This window comes from Thunnus thynnus, chromosome 7 (assembly GCF_963924715.1).
Source record: "Thunnus thynnus chromosome 7, fThuThy2.1, whole genome shotgun sequence".
In the NCBI taxonomy this organism is placed as follows: domain Eukaryota; kingdom Metazoa; phylum Chordata; class Actinopteri; order Scombriformes; family Scombridae; genus Thunnus; species Thunnus thynnus.
The window spans coordinates 22,050,187-22,074,285 of NC_089523.1; the positions used below are offsets into that span (position 1 = coordinate 22,050,187).

Genomic DNA, 24,099 nt, shown 5'->3' on the forward strand with positions numbered 1-24,099 from the left:
ATGTTATTGTCTTCATACGTTTCCTCTGCTGTGTCTTCCACTCTTTATTCCTCCTCTTGCCGGTTACAGGGACGGTTTCATCTCAATGGGATGCACAAGGCTGGAGATGTGGTTCTTGGTGGGCTGTTTAAAGTCCACTTCTTTTCTGTCTTTTCTGACATGTCTTTTACCTCAGAGCCACAAGAGACTATCTGCCAAGGGTGAGTCTGTCAGTAAGGCAGCAAAAAGCAGAAACTGGGTGAAATCAATCCCATTTTTGAATGTATTCTTGAAAAACAGATATTCTAAAATAATTACATTTTATCCCTTTTAAACATATTAGTTATTTGCAGTCAATTTTCAATTTAAGTATAATAATTATTGCTATTTAGCTGATTTAATTATTTGCAAAATATGCTCCTTGTGCAATATGTACCTCTTTTTACAGTTACTGTATCAAATTGTGGTATTTTTGTGTTAGTTTTGATGTTCTAGGATTCAGACATGCTCAGACCATGGCCTTTGCTGTTAATGAGATCAACAGAAACTCCAACCTGCTGCCTAACGTGACTCTGGGATACAGTCTGTATGATAACTGCGTCAAACTAGGAATTGGATTCCGTGCAGCATTGTCATTAGTCAGCGGTCAAGGGGAGGAATTTATATTAGAAGAGAGCTGTGTAGGAGCCCCTCCAGTCCTGGGGATTGTGGGTGATTCTTATTCTCAACCTACTATTGCTATCTCCACTGTCTTAGGTTTGTACAGAGTGCCTATGGTAAGTTTTATGCCTTACCATTTAATGATTATATTGGATAATTTTGATTGGACTTAAACTTTTATTCAATTTTAAACACAGAATAATCAACCTTAAAAAGGTGAAAGAGCCGGTAAAAGCTTTGAATTTGTGTAGGATGTATATTCTGTTTTTTTTTACAGGTGAGTTATTTTGCCACATGTTCCTGCCTGAGTGACCGGCAAAAGTTTCCATCCTTCTTTAGGACGATCCCAAGTGATGCTTTCCAGGTGAACATTTGTCAGCAAAATGAAAATAGATAAAATATATCATGTGCAGTTAGCATACCTGTATTGCAGTGACACAACTATTCCTCTTGTATATGACCAGTCACATTCTTTGTGTCATGAATGGAGGTGTATAGTCTCAGATAACAAAGCTGAGAGGCAATAGTTGAAACTGGTCCATTGTGGAATCTGTTTAGCAGGTTTTGCACTAAAATGATATTCCAGCCTGTACACTAATCCCTCCACTCTCTATTCAAATAGGTGCGTGCTATGATTCAGATTCTAAAACGGTTCGGCTGGACTTGGGCAGGTCTGCTGGTCAGTGATGATGACTATGGACTCCATGCTGCCCGATCCTTCCAATCTGACCTGGCTCAGTCTGGTGGAGGTTGTCTAGCCTATTTGGAGGTTTTGCCCTGGGGCAATGACCCAGCTGAGTTAAGCAGGATTGTGGATATAATGAAAAAATCCACAGCTCGTGTGGTCATCGTATTTGCACATGAGAGTCACATGATTTACCTCATGGAAGAGGTTGGTGGTTTAAGCCAAAGCTTGACTCCATGACTCATGTGTAATTCAGAATTCTAGACACATACTTTAAGTGTGAACTTATATATTTGGTATAAATCATTGCACAGGTGGTGAAGCAGAATGTGACAGGCCGCCAGTGGATTGCAAGTGAAGCCTGGACAGCAGGTGCTGTGCTTCAGACTCCTGATCTCATGCCGTACCTGGGTGGCACACTGGGCATCGCCATCCGTCGAGGAGAAATACCAGGCCTCAAGGATTTCCTATTAAGAACACGTCCTGACCTACATCACAACAACAGTTATGGAAATAACATGGTGAGAGTTGAACCTTGCAATCTGATGTGGTATTTGCAAGAACACTATATTATCACTCTGTATAACACATAGTTTTGAATATATTCCAGATAAATCAGTTCTGGGAACACACATTTCAGTGCCGATTTGCACCACCTCCAGCAGGTTGGGTGGAATCCGGGAGGGCAATATGCACTGGAGATGAGGACCTAGAGAATGTGGAGACTGAGCTTTTGGATGTGTCTAACCTCAGGCCTGAGTACAATATTTACAAGGCGGTGTATGCACTGGCATATGCCCTCGATGACATGCTGCAGTGTGTGCCAGGGAGAGGGCCTTTCAGCGGGCGCAGCTGTGCTTCTTTGCAAAGACTGGAGCCATGGCAGGTGTGATATCAATTTACACTCGAGCTTTTTATATTATTAAATCCTGTGCTTTAGTATTTCTTGCAGTTTTCCCCACTGCTGGGTGATAGCAATAGATAGGATTATCAATGATCTTGTCACTACCAAATCTTGTCACTAAATATACAGTATTACAAGTGTTGTGAATCCCTTTTTTCACCTGTCCTCTTTGCTTTTCCTCTGTCCCATATTCTGATTTACATAGCTTGTGTATTATTTACAAAAAGTCAACTTCACCACACCATTTGGTGATCAAGTGTCATTTGATGAGAATGGTGATGCTTTACCAATATATGATATCATGAACTGGCTGTGGCTCCCTGATGGACAAGTAAAAGTTCAAAATGTGGGTGCAGTTAAGAAGTCAGCACTCAAAGGCGAAGAATTCACAATTGATGTGGACAAAATCTTCTGGAACTTTCAGTCCAAAGAGGTCACCCCTGCTCTTTGGACCATGAATAATTCACTATAGTAAGGTTAAATAATGCAATATGACAGATATTTATTTTTCTTCCTACAGCCACCCCGGTCAGTGTGCAGTGAGAGCTGTCCTCCAGGTACCCGTAAGGCAAGAAGGAAGGGCCAACCCGAGTGCTGTTTTGACTGCATCCCTTGTTCAGACGGAAAGATCAGCAATATGACTGGTTGGTGTTAATTTTTAAATATTGTAGTTTGGAGATAAAATATATACATGTATCTCAACACCTTTCCTATTTTCATAGACTCTACAGAGTGCACCGCTTGTCCAGAGGATTTCTGGTCCAGCCCCCAGCGTGACCACTGTGCTCCTAAGAAAACAGAGTTTCTCTCCTACCATGAGCCCCTGGGTATCTGCTTGACCACCACATCATTGCTGGGCACATTTATCTGTGCTGTTGTCCTGGGGATCTTCATCCATCATCGCAGCACACCCATGGTACGCGCCAACAATTCAGAACTGAGTTTCTTGCTCTTAATCTCTCTTAAACTATGTTTCCTGTGTTCACTGCTGTTCATCGGCCGTCCCAGACTATGGACATGCCAACTGAGACATGCAGCATTTGGGATCAGCTTTGTGCTTTGTGTCTCATGTATCCTGGTGAAAACCATGGTGGTTCTGGCTGTGTTCAAGGCCTCCAAGCCAGGAGGTGGAGCCAGTCTGAAGTGGTTTGGTGCTATGCAGCAGAGAGGGACAGTTCTGGGTCTCGCGTCTATCCAGGCAGCAATCTGCACTACGTGGCTTGTCTCCTCCTCACCAGCTCCTCATAAAAACACTCAATACCACAATGACAAGATAGTTTATGAGTGTGTAGTAGGGTCCACAATTGGTTTTGCAGTGTTGCTGGGTTATATTGGCTTACTGGCAATCCTCAGCTTCCTGTTAGCTTTTCTGGCAAGGAATCTTCCAGACAACTTTAATGAGGCCAAACTCATCACTTTCAGCATGTTGATTTTCTGTGCTGTGTGGGTGGCCTTTGTCCCTGCTTATGTCAACTCCCCAGGCAAATATGCAGACGCAGTGGAGGTATTTGCCATCCTGGCCTCCAGTTTTGGCCTCTTGGTGGCACTGTTTGGACCCAAATGTTACATAATCCTGCTGAGACCTGAGAGAAACACAAAGAAAGCAATCATGGGTCGAGGCACAACCAAGTGATAAAAGTAGCACTTTAGCAGAGTAGCACAAAATGTATCAACCAATTTGATCTGGTCTATATTCTGAATTTAGAAGTAGTTTTCACCAGAGGAAACCAGACACAATAAAGAATGATCAAAAAAAAATGATTCTTGCAGTTTTTTCCTCATCATTTATTCTTACATTTCCTTGGATTTGAAAGATAAAAAACATTTTGAACTGTTTGAACAATTTGAGTGCAGTTTCACTAGCAATGGTGAACACAGGAATGTTGTATACTTACATTACTGTACACTTTACATAGATAGATAGATTTGGCTCCAGCATCCAACTTTCCAACCTTAAATGATAAAAAAATGATCATCCCCAACCCAGTTACTGTTGTACTCAAAGATCACTTCTATTACTTCTTTTGTTCTGAGGAAGCTATTTTCCAGTGGAACAGTTAGGAGAGCATCAGTTTACCTATTCCCAGTGGTAGCACAATGGGAAATACATCTGCACTGAAAAAAAATCACTACACTTGTTCCGAGGGGGATTACATTGTGGATGAGCACAACAAGCTTGTGTTAATGCCAGTAGTTCATTGTGGGAACTCACTCTAACATTAACTAAACATAGTTAAGTGTTGGACCTCATTGTATCAAAACATGAAGAGAAAAGTATTCATTGAACAATATACAGACAAATTATGGAATGAAACCTAATTCATTATTTCAACAACAACCACACCTAACACCTGAAATAAAATATACCAAAGGACAGTTTTTTAGACTTGTACACAGCACACAAACTAAGCTTTAACATATAAACACTAGTGACAATGCCTACCAGGATGCCTTCAATGCCTCAAAGGTTTTCTCAATTTTACAAATAAACCCCAGAACTCTTATGTTTACTGTATGGTAGAAATCGTATTTCCTCTCAGAAAAGTGACCAAAAAAATCAATAAAAATAACAAAACCCTCCTCAAATTCAAAAGAATAATATGCTAAAGTTAGTCCACAAACTTTAGCCAAAGTGGCCTCAGCAAAATTGGGCGGTCGATTGTGTCACACAGGCAATCTGAACACAAATCAGTTCTGTAAACCATGACTCTGCTATGATCAGACATTATACAGAATATTTTTTATACAGGAGAGCAAGTTTCTGTATTTTTGTATTCATTTTTATAATTATTTTCTAACATCTTCATTGAAATTAACTTCAAAATTCAGACTGATTAAGTTTCTGCCTATCAAATTCATATTATCCATCTCAACAATGTCAGCATTTTCTGATTGTTTTTGAGTTTGATTTACGGCATTTTATCTTCTGGTTCCTTCTTCACAAAGCTTTAATTTAGGCATTAGTTTAGGGGATGTTACCTCAAGTTGCAAGTTGTTTTTCTTATCTTGAAATGCCACCTAAATAAGATATCTATGGGTTTTAGACAAAACCATGGTTTTAGTATTTTGCTATATTTTAGGTGAGGCACAATAGAGTAAGATCAGAGTATATATATGAATGTACTCAGCATAAATGTGGTGAGGTAAACCAATAAGGCCCCTTCAGAGGGCTCAGCCTGTAATCATAGACAGTTACCATATTGTGCTTCATTACTTGAGCTATGTGTGAGGGTGTATATATGAATATTATCATGTATATTTGACAAACAAAACTAGAAAGCCTATACCATTGCTCATTGGACAGACAAAGATCTAAGAGGGTGCATTCATGTTTGTACACAACTGAACATATCTGATATCTCTCAAGTTACTTTATGCTTAATACCAGACAGATGCAATAACCCTCAATCAAAAAGATGCAGAGAAGCAGTGAAAAATGGATGGGAATCAATATACTGAGACATCAAATGTCTAAGTATGCTGCTACCCTCTAGTGGACATAGTAAACTCTGACTGCGCAATAGTAGAGTCAATACACTAAGGGCCGATTTAAGCAGTTAAGTGTCCCCACAAAGATATGTGGTTATCCTCACTACACAGTTGCTCTTCTGATACATACATTTAACTGTTCAGGTATTTGCAAAGTGGCAGGTAAATGTGTGTTTTATTGGGAAGTGATGCAGTCAGATTAATCAGATTAATTTAATATACATATGAAAAAGTCTACTTAATGTGATATTTAACAAACTTTATAGTCACACACTGAGTTGATTGACATGCAATTTTCAGACATTACTGTTATCTACAATTTGATATGGGGTGGGATGGTTGCTGACATGACTTTGGTGAAATGTTATTAAATGAGCACACATTAATTCTGACTTAATACAAAATCGCTTTGAAATGAAATGCATCTTAGGCCCTGCCCCTACTTCTTTTCCTGCCCTAATGGGTGGTACGTGCAAGATTAAACTATACTGCAAGTCAATAAAAAGGGTTGACATAGCGATAAAACTAAATGACTAGGTTTAGAAAAGGAGTTAACAGGAGGAAAGTCATGTGGGCATTTCTAGATTTACCCTTGCTCATGTACTTCATGTTATTGTCTTCATACGTTTCCTCTGCTGTGTCTTCCACTCTTTATTCCTCCTCCTGCCAGTTACAGGGACAGTTTCATCTCAATGGGATGCACAAGACTGGAGATGTGGTAGTGGGTGGGCTGTTTGAAATCCACTTCTTTTCTGTCTTTCCTGATCTGTCTTTTACCTCAGAACCACAAGAGCCTACCTGTCATGGGTGAGTCTGTTAGAAAGAAGCAAAAAGAAGGAACTGGGGTAAATCAGTCCCATTTTTTGAATAATAATAATTACATTGTGTTTTTATCCCATTTTAAACATATTACATTTTTGCAGTCTTAATGTTTTTTTTTAATTATATATAATAATTATTGCTATTCAACTGGCTTAATTGTTTGAAAAATTATGTGTAAAACAAGTTTGTTTTTTTAATACATAAATTGCAACATTTTTTGTTAGTTTTGATGTTCTAGGATTCAGGCAGGCCCAGACCATGGCCTTTGCTGTTAATGAGATCAACAGAAATTCCAACCTGCTGCCTAATGTGACTCTGGGATACAGTCTGTATGATAACTGCGTCAAACTAGGAATTGGATTCCGTGCAGCATTGTCATTAGTCAGTGGTCAAGAGGAGGAATTTATGCTAGACGAGAGCTGTGTAGGAGCCCCTCCAGTCCTGGGGATTGTGGGTGATTCTTCCTCCACACGTTCTATTGCCATCTCCACCATCTTGGGTTTGTACAGAGTGCCAATGGTAAGTTTTCCGCCTTCCAGTTTGGATGATTTTTATTGAATTTCAAAATTTATTTCAATTGCAAACATGGAATAATCAACCTTAAAAAGTTGAAAGTGCCAGTGAAGGCTTTGAATGTGTTTAGGATGTGCAGTCTTTGTCCTTCACAGGTGAGTTATTTTGCCACATGTTCCTGCCTGAGTGACCGGCAAAAGTTTCCATCCTTCTTTAGGACGATCCCAAGTGATGCTTTCCAGGTGAACATCTGTCAGCAAAATGAAAATAGATAAAATATATCATGTGCAGTTAGCATACCTGTATTGCAGTGACACAATTATTCCTCTTGTATATGACCAGTCACATTCTTTGTGTCATGAATGGAGGTGTATAGTCTCAGATAACAAAGCTGAAAGGCAATAGTTGAACCTGGTCCATCTGTTTAGCAGGTTTTGCACTAAAATGATATTCCAGCCTGTACACTAATCCCTCCACTCTCTATTCAAATAGGTGCGTGCTATGATTCAGATTCTAAAACGGTTCGGCTGGACTTGGGCAGGTCTGCTGGTCAGTGATGATGACTATGGACTCCATGCTGCCCAATCCTTCCAATCTGACCTGGCTCAGTCTGGTGGAGGTTGTCTAGCCTATTTGGAGGTTTTGCCCTGGGGCAATGACCCCGCTGAGTTAGGCAGGATTGTGGATATAATGAAAAAATCCACAGCTCGTGTGGTCATCGTATTTGCACATGAGAGTCACATGATTTACCTCATGGAAGAGGTTGGTGGTTTAAGCCTAAGCATGACTCCATGACTCATGTGTAATTCAGAATTTTAGACACATACTTTAAGTGTGAACTTATATATTTGGTATAAATCATTGCACAGGTGGTAAAGCAGAATGTGACAGGCCGCCAGTGGATTGCAAGTGAAGCCTGGACAGCAGCTGCTGTGCTTCAGACCCCTGATCTCATGCCGTACCTGGGTGGCACACTGGGCATCGCCATCCGTCGAGGAGAAATACCAGGCCTCATGGATTTCCTATTAAGAATACGTCCTGACCTACATCACAACAACAGTTATGGAAACATGGTGAAAGTTTAACCTTGCAATCTGATCTTGAATTTCCAATAGTATATTGTCACTGTGTATAACACATTGTTTTGAATATATTTTAGATAAATCAGTTCTGGGAACACACATTTCAGTGCCGATTTGCACCACCTCCAGCAGGTTGGGTGGAATCTGGGAGGGCAATATGCACTGGAGATGAGGACCTAGAGAATGTGGATACTGAGTTTTTGGATCTTTCTAATCTCAGGCCTGAGTATAATGTGTACAAGGCTGTGTATGCTCTGGCTTACGCCCTTGATGACATGCTGCAGTGTGTGCCAGGGAGAGGGCCTTTCAGCAGGCACAGCTGTGCCACTTTGCAAAGATTAGAGCCATGGCAGGTGTGATATCAATTTACACTTGACATTTTTACGTGATTAAATCCTGTGCTCTAGTATTTCTTGCAGTTTTCCCCACTGCTGGGTGACAACATTGGATAGGGTTACCAGTGAAGAAACAATATCTTGTGACTGAAAATACAGTATTATCAGTGTTGTGAATTCACTTTTTTTCATCTATACTCTTTGCTTTTCCTCTGTCTCATATTCTGATTTACATAGCTTGTGTATTATTTACAAAAGGTCAACTTCACCACACCATTTGGTGATCAAGTGTCATTTGATGAGAATGGTGATGCTTTACCAATATATGATATCATGAACTGGCTGTGGCTCCCTGATGGAAGAACAAAAGTTCAGAATGTGGGTGCGGTTAAGAAGTCAGCATTGAAAGGTGAAGAGCTCACAATTGATGAGGACAAAATCTTCTGGAACTTTCAATCCAAAGAGGTCAATTCTCCATTTTCACCGAACTTTCTCTTTTTGACAGTTGATCCATTTTCAATTTTAGCAGTGTATAATAGTATAGAATGAAAGATATTTATTTTTCATCTTACAGCCACCCCGGTCAGTTTGCAGTGAGAGCTGTCCTCCAGGTACCCGCAAGGCAAGAAAGAAGGGCCAACCCGAGTGCTGTTTTGACTGCATCCCTTGTTCTGAGGGAAAGATCAGCAATAGTACGGGTGGGTGTTTATTTATAAATATTTTATTTCACAAATATACATCTAAACACTTCCCTATTTTCATAGACTCTACAGAGTGCACCAGTTGTCCAGAAGATTTCTGGTCCAACCCCCAGCGTGACTATTGTGTGGCTAAGAAAATTGAGTTTCTCTCCTACCATGAGCCTCTCGGAATCTGCTTGAAGACCACATCATTGCTGGGCACATCTATCTGTGCTGTTGTCCTGGGAATCTTCATATATCATCGCAGCACACCCATGGTACGCGCCAACAATTCAGAACTGAGTTTCCTGCTCTTGGTGTCACTTAAACTATGTTTCCTGTGTTCACTGCTGTTCATCGGCCGTCCCAGACTATGGACATGCCAGCTGAGACATGCAGCATTTGGGATCAGCTTTGTGCTTTGTGTCTCATGTATCCTGGTGAAAACCATGGTGGTTCTGGCTGTGTTCAAGGCCTCCAAACCAGGAGGTGGAGCTACTCTGAAGTGGTTTGGTGCTGTGCAGCAGAGAGGGACAGTTCTGGCTCTTACATCTATCCAGGCAGCAATCTGCACTACATGGCTTGTCTCTTCTTCACCAGCTCCTCATAAGAACACTCAATACCATAATGACAAGATAGTTTATGAGTGTGTAGTTGGGTCCACTGTTGGGTTTGCAGTGTTGCTGGGTTATATTGGCTTACTGGCAATCCTCAGCTTCCTGTTAGCTTTTCTGGCAAGGAATCTTCCAGACAACTTTAATGAGGCCAAACTCATCACTTTCAGCATGCTGATCTTCTGTGCTGTGTGGGTGGCGTTTGTCCCTGCTTATGTCAACTCCCCAGGCAAATATGCAGATGCAGTGGAGGTATTTGCCATCCTGGCCTCCAGTTTTGGCCTCTTGGTGGCACTGTTTGGCCCCAAATGTTTCATAATTCTGCTGAGACCAGAGAGAAACACAAAGAAAGCAATCATGGGTCGAATGCACTGAGTCATAAAAACTGCACTTTATTTCATAAGACAGAATGAGTCCTTGGTTTCTATATAATAGTACAATACATAAATACGAGCAGTAAAATTGTTAATCATAAAAGCAATGTTAAGTATCTGAAAAGCAGAGCTGATGCCAAAAATGTATTTGAATATGAAATATCTAACCCCACATAGTTATGGTTAAGAATTATTAAATACTATGATTTATGATTGTTTTTGTTTTTTCAGAATGCAGTTTAAGTGCAAAGAACCTTTTGTCTTTTTTCTTTGTGATTTTCCATGGTGTAAGATAGACTTCCATGTGAATAAAAATGGTATAACACATTCCCTGAATAAATTATGGAAACTGTTTGTGTTATGTGCATTTTTTTTACACACAAATTAAAGAAAAAAAAAACCTCCTCTCAGCTCCTAAGTCACAAAACATCAACAGCAACAAAATCTGCGAAGTATTGTCTTTACAGTAAAATAAGCAATTTTCTATTACTTTTCTTGAGTACAAAGGAATTGAAGCCGACATTGATCAAATTAAATATACCTAATACAAGTATCTGAGCTGAAAGCTGCGAGCAAAAGTATTTTAAAATCCAGAGAATGGGGAGATCTTTTTTCCGAAAGTCTGGCCAGAAAGTGAGTTAAAAAGCTAGACATAGTAGGATCTATTGTTATTAATTATCATCATCAAACTTACATATATAACATCAGTGTGGGCATTACGTGTGGTAATAAAGTAAACATATATGTGGTGGGAAACTGATAAGGATACTTTTCATTAACAAGAACGTTGAATAAATGGCAAAATTTGTGATCTGAATTAACAACAAAACCTAGTGCAAATAACCTTTAACAGACAACTGGAACCTGCTTTTACTCTGTAATTACTGAATGACTGACTGGTCTTTTTCACAGACTACAACACAAAAAACAAATATGGGCAGTTTTTTTATGCTGCAAGGTTTAATATCAACACTAATTATAGCTAGGGTCTTCAGGTAATGTCCAGAAGATACAGATACATCAATAACAATAAACAATTATTGTTAATTTAATTATACAATAATGAATTAATAGAATAAATGCATGCAAACTGAAAAGACAACTAAAAGGACCTAAACAATTGCAGTATAGTGAACATTGCTCAAATTTGATATGTAATGTTAATATTATATTTATTTGTGCTACCTGGCCATCAACTGTTTCTTAGTGTTTTTCTCAGGCCTCAAAAGTATGATGAAACACTTTGGAGCAAAAATACAGAACAGTAAACTATAACTAGAGGCGAGAATTGCAAAAATCTCCACAGCAACAGTGTATTTCCCAGGAGAGCTAACATAAGCAGGGACAAATGCCACCCAGACAGCACAGAAGATCAGCATGCTGAAGGTGATCAGTTTGGCCTCATTGAAGTTGTCGGGGAGTTTCCTTGCAAGAAAGGCCAAGATGAGACAGGTGCAGGCCAGCAGACCAATGTAACCCAGAACCAGAGAGAAGCCCACCACAGAGGTCATGGCACACTCCAGAGTGACCTTTGACCCTTTGAAACCCAGATCACGTCGAGGCACAGGGGGACTGAGAGACAGCCATATGACACAGATGATAACCTGGATAAAAATAAGTATTGTTAAAATATAATTGAATTGATGTATAATTTGGCATACCAAGAATTATGCAAATATTTTATCTAAAGTAAAGCACATCTGTACCTGTATACAAGTAAGTAGGCAGACACTTCCTCTCTGTTGGCCTGGACCAAACCACTTAATCAAGGCTTCAGCACCAGGCCGAGCTGAGCGGAACGCTGCCAGAACCACTATGGTCTTGACTTGGAGGCAGGAAACACAAAGTACAAAACTGATCCCAAATGCTGCCTGCTGGAACCGACAAGACCAGACTGATGGACGACCAATGAACACCAGTGAGCACAGGAAGCAGAGTTTCAGTGACAGAAGAAGCAGGAAGCTCAGTTCTGAATTGTTGGCTCGAACCTAAAAGTGATAAGTCATATACACAAAGACAAGCCAAACATTCAGATTAACCTGATATTTTGTTCACTAATGTAATAATTTTACATTGTAACAAGCTTGTAGAAAATGGACCTAACAATACACAACTATAACTACTGTGTTCTCACCACAGGTGTTTGTCGGTAACAAAGAAATACCACAAATACAGCTGTTGTCACAATGGCGCCAGACACAGCTGCTGTTGTCAAAGTAATGCCCAAGGTTTCATTAAAGGAAAGAAAGTCCAGCTGGCGAGGGATGCAAGCAGTTTGTTTATCATTGGACCAGAACTCAGGTGGACAACGCTCACAGTGAAGGGAACCTGGGAAAGGAAAACAGTGGAAAGGGGAAAGGGAAGGGAAGGGAAGGGAAGGGAAGGGAAGGGAAGGGAAGGGAAGGGAAGGGAAGGGAAAGAAAGGAAAGGAAAGGAAAGGAAAGGAAAGGAAAGGAAAGGAAAGGAAAGGAAAGGAAAGGAAAGGAAAAAGGTGAAAAGTGCAGAAAAGTTTAAAGCAGACAGGGTCATGAGTCAGGCTCACCTCATTTGGGAAGCAAGGAGTCAGGAGTTTCTCATGTTTCACATAAAGGTGAAAATTAAAATTGCAAACATAAGTTTCTGTTATCTTATGGATTAATTTCCTTACCAGTTTTGTGACTAATCTCCCCTTCAGCACATGGGATACAGTCAAAGCAGCAGACAGGTTCGCCTTTCCTGTTGGCCTTTCGGGTCCCTGGGGGACAGCTGTTACTGCACACTGAAATAGGCACCTAAATAATAAATATTTCCAAGGACAAAATAAATGTCTTCCAACGAACAGCAAAAATGCAATGAATAGAAATTTTGTTATAGATCTGAATCAATAATATTTATCTTTTTAACTACCTGATAAGATCCTGTGCTCCACTGAATAGCTGATTCATTAAGGTGCAGATCAAATCCGTCCACGTGACCAATCAAAACTAGTTTTTGTGAGCCCTCAGGAGTTTTCTGCCAGTTGATAAGGTCATACTTTGCTAGAGTGTCGGCCCCTTGGAAAAAGAACATTTCCCCCTGTGGAGTGGTGAAGTTCATGTTGTTCAAGTGCTGCAACAGCTGTGAAATAATAAAAAATATGGAAACTGCTCACATTGTAACTGACAAAGCCTGTGTAAAATAATGAGAAAAAATTAGAAATTTGAAGTTGGAATTTTAGAAGCGTAGGTGGTAACACTTTACAATTAGGTTGTTAAAGGCTACATTTCTTTTCTCAGGGAAAGGTTTATAATCCTATTCACCTCTATGGGTTTGATGTCTTTTGGAGATGAGCAAGTGGAGTTGTTTCTGGGAGGGCTGTCTGTGTCAGGGCAGGAGAGAAGGTTGTGAAGAGCGTGGGCTGCAGCATAAACAGCAAGGTAGACATTATATGTCACTCTTAGCTGGGAGATGTCAGTAAAAAGATTCTGCACTCTCTCCAGGGACTCTGTCCCACTGCACAGTGGTAGAAAAGCTTTCTGAAGAGGTGTGTTGGGAAAAGATGAAGTAGAAGTATTTGAAGGACGGCTAGATCTTTGTCGAGGTGTTACAGATTGGAGTGGTGAAGAGTGATAAGTGCCCTCAGGACTACATCCAAACACCTGCTCCCAGAATTCTCTGAAGAACTCATCGTCAGGACGGTGAGATGGGTTCAAACTTCTGAGATAATTTCCAAATCCTGGCATAGGTGAACTTCGAATGGCCACACCAAGAACACCACTTGCCACTTTAGAGGTGGCAAGATTTTGGAGAAGATCACCACTAGTGCTCCAAGACTCACTGGCCAGAAACTGTCTTTCAGTCACCTTGTCACAGCAAAAGGACACACAAGCTAATTATAATAACAATCATAAAATAAAATAAATATAATAAAGGTTTTTAAAATAAGAATAGCACATTTATTTCAGTTTCTCACATTTATCTTGGCCAGTTGTAGAAACAGTTCCCTCACATCTGTATACCAGGCAAAGATCAGAATCACCCTTGCAGTCGAGGCCTGAATTGTGAGTGCTGCTCGTCTGGCATCACTCACAATGTTTTCCCTTCGCAGAGTCTCTACAAATGCCAGACACACCCCTGCCCCCTGAATCTCCTTCTGAAATACCTAACATATACAAGTAAAAAGCACATATAGATCACATGAATGAAATGTATTTATATTTTGTACTCATTAGTATATGTTTTATGGATACTGTGAAATTTTCTCAACAATAAACATTATAAATGGAATCACCTTTATTGCTGCATGGCCATAATCATTGTTTGCTATCACTGCTCCAATCCAGGTCCAGTTGAAGCGAATTGCAAGCTGGGCAATGGCCCGGGCTTGGTAAATGTCACTGGGGATCGTCCTGAAGAAGTTTGGAAACTGGAGCCTGTCACTCAAGCAGGGGCAGCTCGCCAGGTAGCTGACCTGAAATACACAAAAAAAGTCACATTATTAATAATTTTGAGTACTTTAAAGGAAGTAAATATGTTTAAATTGATTTCCATCCACAATATTTGTCTTTGTCCCCAAATTTTTTGGTATTGTTTTCTTGCAATGTACAGTTAAGCAGGGATTGTAAATAGTGAGATGAAAAACGGCACCAACCCCTTCAAACTAAGGATAAAATTTACAGTACAGTGTTTATGCTGTATTCAAAACTCACCAAAGGTACAGAGAGTGGCCCCAGGATTCGTGAGAGTATCTGGGCTGTTGTGGATGAAGCCCCACCAATGATCAAGGGAACAGGGTGTCCACCTGATTAGGGCATGAAAAGATGTGTCATTAAATAAAGAGTGTGTTGCATGAAAAACACTGTTTGCATCTGTTTTAAACACAGCAGTGCATTCATTTTGCAGTCATCATCAGTTTTTCGTAAACACATAACAAAGCTACAGGTATAAGTACCTCTCCTTTCTCCACTTTCTTCTCCATAGCCAGCAGAATAATCTAGAGGAGCTGTCAAATTGCAGCTGGTGCTGTCTCCGCCAACCAGCGACAGTGCTGACTGGAGAGCCCATTGGGGAAGTCCACAGCTGTTATGTATATGGTAGCCCAGCTTCGCACCTGGTAGCAGGGTTGTACTATGATTGATTTCCTCCACCGCAAACACCATAGCATATATATACTGTAAAGGAACATGTTCTAAACTGAGAACAGGAGAGAACAAATGAGAGACGTGTCATTTAAACTGTTGAATTGACTGTAAAGACAGTAAAGATTTCTAGATTTTGAATAGTTTTGGCATATCAAAAAGAAGAGATGCAATATGAAAAAAGCTCATTATTAACAGCAGAGTTTTACCCAGCGCAAGGTTTGTTGTGTGGTAGCTGAGTGAAGTCATGGTCAATAGCTGGAGTTTGGTAACGGAAATTAAAGAGCCCACCAATAACTACATCTCCATCCTGGAACAGACCCTTGTCACTCGGTGTACCCCACTGAGAACAAGTCAGTGTCTGAACCACCTGTAGTCCCACGCTAAGCCCCAGCTGTCTGCCCACAAGATCCGCAAGGAGCAGGGATGTGGCTTTAGAGGGCCACAGAGTGAAGAACCAGGAGAACCAAGACATCGATGCAGCTGTTCTGGACACTTAAAACATATACAGTGCAGTATACTCAGTTAGGTAGCTTGTTTCCCATTGTTAATAAATTCAATATCTATAAACTGTTCATGCATAGACAGAGTAAAATCTGATCAAATCTCTACAAATACAATAAGAAAAAATTAATATTTTCCCTGTAAGACATCCACCTGTAGAGCAAAACAAGTTGCAGGTCAAATTAAAATTTTCATACAGAAGATATAACTTACATTGGCAACTGCTCTCTACACTGTGACCTGCCCCCCACCCACTCTCCTGTTAACTGGTGAACTGTTGGATATTTATAATAGATGTGAAGCCTTTATTGCAAGCAAGTAAACACAATGGCACATGCACATAACTCCAAATCACTCCTCTCAAGAGTGACAGTAAAACAACAATAGCATAATTGCCACTGATTGGTGTTTGTGTACGCAGGTGGTAGAAGTGGAGGGTGTGTGAAGGTACAAGCTAATGTACTCTTAGTTCTTACTTTTCAGGCCTGCCTGTATTAGCTGGGGTGTTTACTGTGATACAGACATGATAAGACAAGTATGAAGCACAAAAAGAGATTCTAAGCAAAACAAGCAAAAGCTGAAATGGGGCCAAGACCAGGTTTTTTAATAAAGATCATGCAGGTACTCCTTTTTGAAGAGGTGCATGGAAGGTTGGCATAAAACTGCCACAATTAGGCCATTAAAACTGAAATCAACTTGAATGTAACTATGGATATTAATAACTATTGTCATTAAATTACATTCATTAAAAAAACTGTCAATGCATCGCTGGAGCTGCTGCTAAGATCTCTGTCAAGACAACACGACATTAGCCAAGGGGAAAGGCATTTGCATCCGAAATTACAAATCATCAATTTAATCAGACCATAGCCTTGTTAACAGTTCATGGAGGGATACACCAAGGCTGTTTGCTCTCTCTAGTTGGATTCACATTAGCATTAGAATAATTGGCACAAGTTTGTACAATAAATCCACATATCTCCCCCATTACCATTAACATCACAAATCATACAATTTATGCTGATGATGTGTTACATTTGTTTATCTAATATCAACACAATAGACCTTGGTCAACATCTGGTCTTATAACTCAACAAAACAGCTACTCAATCTGTGCCCATTCCCTCATACCATGTTCAGATTGATGTTGTTTATTACTTTGGGATAAAAAATGTTTCCTCTTTCCATCTTAGTAAGATCAGTTATTTTGATACTATTAAATTGATTAAGCAAGATGTTGCCCTCTGGTCATACTTCCCTTCAAGCAAGACTCTCACTTAATTCCTTGGGTAAATTTTCTTTTATTATTGTTTCCCATCCCTCTTTCTTTGCAGAACTTTGAAAAGCCAGATTGATTATACAGAAACTTTATTTAGAGGGGTAAAAGGCCAAAGATCTGTATGTGTTCTACAACAATTGAGACATCATGGTGGTATACTGCTTTAAAACTCTCCTATTTATAATTGAGGGCCTTGTAAATGAGACCACTGCAAATGTGCGGCTTCAAGGCCTCAAAACCAGGTTTTTTTCATCAGGCTCCATAACTATGAATTCAGATATATGAATCTCAATGTTGTAATAATTATTTAAGTATTACCCACACGTTTTATAATAACTCCAATATGAAATCATAAAGTTCCATGTAATTTCCCCCAGTCTGACCACCCACTTATTACATTCCCTACAATATATGATTGTTTCTGTGTTGTATTCTAGTCTGATATAATCCTAATCTGATATAACTCCCTCTCAGAACTTTTATTCCCTCAAAATTCAAAACCAAGGTTTGTGACACAATCTGTAATCTCAGCAAAACAGTAGCATAACTTCAAAAACCAAATATACAACCTCACTTGCTTTTATCTAAGTTTATCCAGTCTTTTTTCTGATGGTACAGATGGTTTGCAACATTGGTAATATTTGTGAATATTGAAGTAAAACACGTGCATGTTATATATTTTAATTAGTTGGAAAAATATATAAAATGCTGTTTATAACACAAAGTATTCAGTTGTCTATGTGAATATATTTGACATTATCAAAAAACCAAATGTATTGTATGTACTGTATATATAATATTAAAGGATATGTCACATTTCAAGAAAATCAGACAGAAAATTACTGTTTCTTAAGACACAGTACTGTAATTCAAATGTAAATGGATGAAACTGGAAGGAAATGATAACTTAGATGGCCTTCAGTTGTTATTTAATTAACATCACTCTCACTCTCATCAACCAAGTCACAGTATGCATTCTAATTTATCTGTGTTACCTGGCCATCAAGTGTTTCTTAGTGTTTTTCTCAGGCCGCAAAAGAATGATGAAACACTTTGGAGCAAAGACACAGAACAGTAAACCGTAACTGGAGGTGAGAATTGCAAAAATCTCCACAGCAACTGCATATTTGCCAGGAGAGCTAACATAAGCTGGAACAAAAGCTACCCAAACAGCACAGAAGATCAGCATGCTGAAGGTGATCAGTTTGGCCTCATGAAGTTGTCGGGGAGTTTCCTTGCAAGGAAGGCCAAGAGGAGACTGGTGCAGGCCAGCAGGCCAATGTAACCTAAAACCAGAGAGAAGCCCACCACAGAGGCCATGGCACACTCCAGGGTAACCTTTAACCCTGGGACAGCCAAGTCCAGTCGAGGCACCGGGGGACTCAGGGATAGCCAAATAATACAGATGAAAATCTAGATTAAAAAAAGCATTGCACAATGTCAGGTTAATGTAAAATGCTATAATAATAATTTTATCATGAAAAAAGTGCATTTCCAACCCTGACCTGTAGACAGGTAAAGAGGCAGACACTTCCTCTTTGTTGGCCTGGACCAAACCACTTCATCAAGGCTTCATCACCAGGCCGAGCTAAGCCGAACGCTGCCAGAACCACTATGGTCTTGACCAGGAGGCAGGAAACACAAAGTACAAAACTGATCCCAAAAACCGACAAGACCAGACTGATGGATGACCAATGAAAACCAGTGAACACAGGAAGCAGAGTTTCAGTGACAGAAGAAGCAGGAAGCTCAGTTCTGAGTTGTTGGCTCGAACCTTAAAATCAGAGAAAGGTTGTTTAAAAAAAAGACAAACACATGAACAGTCAATGATTTATTCATAAACTGATTATTTCAAGTATTTTTTGCCAGCCACACTAGCGGGGTGGCTTAAGGAATGACAGTGTCATTCTGGCTGTTGGCCCAGATTGAAATATTTCAGCCATCAGATGGGTTGCCATGACTTTGTTGATTCTCTGACCTGTCCACTAGCATGAGAAACCTTTCACATTTTCTTTGAAATGTCTCAACATCTACTCGATGGACTGGCACAAATAAATTGGTACACACCAAGTCTCGTCCTGAAAAACCTTACAGTTGAACAGAACAAAAAGATTAGACAAAAGCATTTAATTTAATATTTATGTAGATTTTTGTATCAATGCCATAATATTTCTTCTACTACTGATATGACACCTTTATTGCCACATGGCCATAATCATTGTTTGCTACCACTGCTCCAATCCAGGTCCAACTGAAACGTATGGCACGGGCTTGGTAAATGTCACTGGGGATGGTCCTGAAGAAGTTTGGAAATTGTCACCTGTCACTCAGACAGGGGCAGCTGGACTGGTAGCTCATCTAAAAGACAAAAAATAAAGATTATTGCAATCTCATTTTGAGAGTGGCTCTGGAGAGTATCTGAGCTGTTATGGATGAGGCACCACCAATGATCAAAGGAACAGGCCGATCACCTGATGACATTATAAGATATAATGAAATAAAGACATTAGTTACATGGAAATGGGTCTCAGTTATGTTTCAAACACAACACCGTGTTTATGCTGTAATCATTTCCTTCACTTGTTATTAATAGGAAAAGATGCCCATCAGGTGCATGTGAAGCAGGGTTTATTACCTCTCCTCTCTCTGATTTCCTCTCCGTAGCCAGCAGAATAGTCTGGAGGGGTTGCTGAATTACAGCTGGTACTGTCTCCATCAACTAGTGACAGTGCTGCCTGCGTAGCCCAAGGGTGTAGGGCACAGCTATCACGAATATGGTAGCCGAGGCTAAGACCAGGTAGAAGGGTTGGACTGATTTCCTCCACCGCAAACACCATAGCATATATATACTGTAATGGAAGATGCTCTAAACTGAGACCAAAGGAGAGAAGGAATCGGAGAAACAACAGTCAAAATAGTGTATTGATTGTGAAGCCACTAATCTGTAATACACTGTATATACTATAGGTAATCATTTTTTGTCATTATTGGATAAGCATTTATAACAACATATTTTAACAAGAAAATGAACCAGTAGTTAGCTGCATAGGGAATAGAGAAGATACAGATAATTATTCTTCATGTGTTTGTCAAATATACATATGCATATGTATTATACAGTATTTGCAATAAACAATGCAGGTCAGAGTTTTACCCAGTGCAATATTTCCAGTGTGGCAGCTGAGTGAAATTGTGATCTATTGCTGGAGTTTGGTAATGAAGATTAAAGAGCCCACCAATGACTACATTTCCATCCTGGAACAGACCCTGGTTACTCAGTGTACCCAACCGAGAACAGGTCGGTGTCTGAACCACCTGTAGTCCCATCCTGAGCCCTAGCTGTCTGCCCGCAAGCCCCACAAGGAGCAGGGGCAAGGCTGAAGAAGGCCAAAGAGTGAAGAGCCAGGAGAACCAAGACATGGATGCAGAGGTCCTGTACACTTAAAATATGTACAGTATACTCAGTTAGATAACTGGTTTCTCATTGGCAAAATATACATAAATTAGAGATACAATGAATTCAAAAACTCTCAACTGTTCCTGCAATGAAAAGTCAAATTAGATCAAATGCCCCTTAATGCAATAGGAGAAAGTTAATATTCCAGCCATATGATAGTCACCTGTAAAGCCAGCAATTTTTAATATCAAATTGTATATTACAACAGACACAACTTGCTTTGACAGCTGACAACGTATCTACACTATGATACACACCCCTCCTGCTCTGCACAACATAGATGTTGTTCTGGGTATTTATAACAGCTGTAAAGCCCATGGAGGAAAAACAACAACAAAACAATAATAAAATGATTGGGTGAGATGAGTGTGAAATACAGGAACCTAAGGTCAGTGACCACAAAGATCCCAATAGAATAAGATTTTCATCTTTGACTTTTAGTTGATAAATGAATCCACTGTGATTCACAAAAAAAACAGAGCTACACCTCTCATACCACGGCCCCTAGCTACACATTTGTTTGAGTAAAACTTAACTATGAAGACTTTTTGGAAAATGTTTTTAAAGCAAAATTAAGTTTACATTTAATTGAATTCATATAATAAAGGAAACTCAAGAGGAGACTGTGTTAGAGTGAAGATAAAAAAGACCCAATTTACCATCATAGGGAAGTAAATTAAAATCAAAACAGTTATTTTTTCACATATCTCAATGGTATCTAGCCAGTGCGATAGTTATAGTCTCTCAGATCTCTCAGCCTCTCAGATATGGGCCTTCTGACCACTAAAATAGAGGTGAATTAAATTTCCGGTGTGGGACTCAGACAAGACCTGAAGCTTTGTTCATAAATCAATATGGATGCAGACAGCTTCCAGAGTTACATGTAGACAGCCGATGTGCTTCAATACATTCCACAATCAGCAGTCTGTGTATGCAGATGTGTTCTATATATGCACACTAGAAAATAAGATGGCATTGTCCACCTGTCTCAAATAATGGCATATTTGAAACACTGCCTGATATGAATACGCTGCCCTAAGTGACAGAGCCTGGGCTCCCTGCAGAGTGCTAACCACAGACTAGTCATAACTTGGCCCTCACAGAGGCCCAGACTTAAACCTTGAGCCCCTGAGGAAAACATGCAGTTCCATGGGCCTATACAACAGGTCCGGCCATACTCCAGCCAGCTCCCTTTGGTGTCATCGAAAGAGTGGTCCAATTGCTGAGAATCTGGCCCAATCTGTGGCCAACTGGGGCCACCAAGATGAGGTTCACGTCTTCCACCTTGACCCTCTGTAGGGTGGGTGCCAGTTGGTGTCCGAATGGACCATAAAATCATCTGAAGTCATCTGCAGCGTCCCAGCCTGTGGAGCTGTTCATGGCTTTGCTGAAGCACCTCCACCATCACCAGAGCTTGGGTATCATGTTCACATCTGACCCAAACATGGCAGATAGCAACACAGGCAGCCTTAGCAAACATGCTTGGTCTTCCCCCTACACCTGTGACTGGAGCAGCCAGATATGATGCCTCACCACATAGAAGAAGGCAGTGGCTTGGCCAGTTGCTACCATATGCTGTTTCATCAGCTTAGCTAGAAGCTAAGAAAGCTGCGTCTCAGCAACTAGGTCTGAGCCTTTCCCAACCTTTTTCACCAGCTATCATTCATACAAGGCTAGAATAGCCCTGTGTTGATTATCTGTCCTTGGACTTCCACAGTCATGTATTCCTGCGGGCTGGCAACCATCAGCCTCTGCAAGACAGACTTAGAGGGGGACACCGAGGCTCCCAAGATCTGATCCTTAGAAGGTAGTAGTCAACAACCTCCTCTGCTCTACAGACCATGCACATATGCTAGCCATCTGACTAGCTATGGGCTTCAGATGGTTTAACAAAGCGTTTTAAGAACCAGCTCTCACCCTAGTGATAAGATGGTGACAGATGGTTGCCCCTGCTCCTCTACTTTCATCAACACTTCCATCTTTCTAATGGGATCAGTTGGTTCTCTGTTCTGTTTAAACTTAAAAATAGACAACTATCTACACACAATATGTGACGACATAATATCTCACAATTGGAGGAGATTCTTGGCCTCAACATCCCCCTCTCCCCACAGCTCTGTGTTCTAGGAGACCTGACAACAATAAAGACTACTACAGCTATAAAAAAGAAGTTCCTAAACTCTGCTATACTAGCAAAGAAGATCATTCCACTAAACTGGAAAAACAGACTCCATTTCAATTACTTCTTGGCTCAGGTTACTAAATGACCATTTGTATATGAACATATAACTGTGACAATGGAAGATTGGAATAAACAAGTCTGGATACCATTTCTGACATACTATATATCTTTTCTGTTTCACATGTACAATACATTTATACAAAACTGCATAAACTGGATCCTCATTTTCAATATACAACATGCAGGACAAATACTGATATCTTTGTATCTCTTTCAGATATTGATATTTATCTCATTTTAGCTCTCTTTCTCTCTGTATTATTCTATGTTCATCTAAGTTACCACACCAAGGCACCATCTTTGCCATCTCAAAGGAATAAGTTACATCACACTTAATTCTGGATGGTTAAGGAAAGGAGGTGCTGATGAGCCACAGGTGTACAATTTCTTTACCTCATCATTTCACAAGCAATTATATCCCATTATATAGTGTGAGGTGTCACAGAGGGGAAATGGGAGGCTGTGTGCAAGGTTGTATGTTGTTTTCAAGGTTTTGCAGATCATAGCTACCATAATGCCATAATAGAAAAAATAAGAGAATAGATATACAGTCAATAAATCATTATACCGTAGCTGCTGTATGGTACAGACTGAGTGTTGTGGTCAATCAAACAATGGGCTAAGGAATGTGTCATTCCTGGTAAATTCAATTGATGTGATGTCAATGTCGTTCAATAAAAATCTTAAAAGTGTTCTTGTCTTTTTTGTGGTCAGGAAACATATGTACTTTATGCAGAGAGTATGGTTTGAAGCATGAGGATTTTATGGTAACTAATTAAAATGAAATGAGGCAGAATCTTGTGGATTTTGTTAAATGTTTTTATACCAAAACTTTCACAAAAAATGGACAGAAACCTGTTCATGAAAAAGCAGCCAGGTCTTTAGCCTCTGTGCTTCTGTTTGGACAGTATGCAAATTGCAGGGGGTCGAGGGTGGGGGGGGAGCACGGGGCAGATGAGGGATTTAATGAGCTTCTCTTTCTGGCTTGCTATGGGGGTGAGGGCTGTGGCACCAGCCATTGAGAACACCGCTCTCTGCTGTTTTTTGGATGGGGATGATGGTGGTGGATTTGAAGTTGATGGGGCTAGTCCAGTGGGAGAGGAACAGGTTAAATATGTTTGTGAATACCCCTGCCAACAGGTGACTGCAGACCTTCAGGACGTGTCCAGTGATGCTGTCAGGGCTGGTTGCCTTGCGTGGGTTGATCCACATGAACGACTATTATATATATTGTATCAAAATCTTTTTATTACATAATGTTTCAATTACTCTGTCCCCTGTCTAAGTCCTATCTTATCACTTTCTCCACATTTTATTTTAAATGACTACATGATGGACAATTAATTGATTAATTACAGTTGCCTGTTTGCAAATTTTTTAATGT

At 40.0% G+C, this 24,099-nt stretch overlaps 3 protein-coding genes and 1 pseudogene across 3 annotated transcripts; 2 read left to right on the forward strand and 2 right to left on the reverse strand.

Annotated features, from left to right (window-relative positions):
- On the forward strand, positions 1 to 3,950 carry LOC137186750 (extracellular calcium-sensing receptor-like). Its single transcript, XM_067595801.1, has 8 exons — positions 1 to 200; positions 461 to 755; positions 917 to 1,003; positions 1,262 to 1,531; positions 1,935 to 2,210; positions 2,434 to 2,661; positions 2,749 to 2,872; positions 2,951 to 3,950. Exons 1-8 carry the CDS (start codon positions 1 to 3, stop codon positions 3,859 to 3,861), a joined length of 2,391 nt encoding a protein of 796 aa, XP_067451902.1. The 3' UTR covers positions 3,862 to 3,950.
- A 2,365-nt stretch (positions 3,951 to 6,315) lies between these two features.
- LOC137186751 (extracellular calcium-sensing receptor-like) lies at positions 6,316 to 10,448 on the forward strand. Its single transcript, XM_067595802.1, has 9 exons — positions 6,316 to 6,524; positions 6,764 to 7,058; positions 7,208 to 7,294; positions 7,545 to 7,814; positions 7,922 to 8,125; positions 8,221 to 8,487; positions 8,707 to 8,934; positions 9,044 to 9,167; positions 9,234 to 10,448. Exons 1-9 carry the CDS (start codon positions 6,316 to 6,318, stop codon positions 10,136 to 10,138), a joined length of 2,589 nt encoding a protein of 862 aa, XP_067451903.1. The 3' UTR covers positions 10,139 to 10,448.
- Positions 10,449 to 11,318: 870 nt separating this feature from the next.
- On the reverse strand, positions 11,319 to 15,708 carry LOC137186873 (extracellular calcium-sensing receptor-like). Its single transcript, XM_067595905.1, has 11 exons — positions 15,443 to 15,708; positions 15,077 to 15,288; positions 14,805 to 14,896; positions 14,387 to 14,566; positions 14,069 to 14,257; positions 13,416 to 13,958; positions 13,024 to 13,233; positions 12,785 to 12,908; positions 12,272 to 12,465; positions 11,844 to 12,125; positions 11,319 to 11,741 (listed from the first exon to the last, which is right to left on the reverse strand). The coding sequence occupies exons 1-11, from the start codon at positions 15,706 to 15,708 to the stop codon at positions 11,319 to 11,321; spliced, it is 2,715 nt and encodes a 904-aa protein (XP_067452006.1).
- A 2,299-nt stretch (positions 15,709 to 18,007) lies between these two features.
- Positions 18,008 to 23,927, reverse strand: LOC137186874 (uncharacterized; annotated as a pseudogene).
- Positions 23,928 to 24,099: the final 172 nt, after the last annotated feature.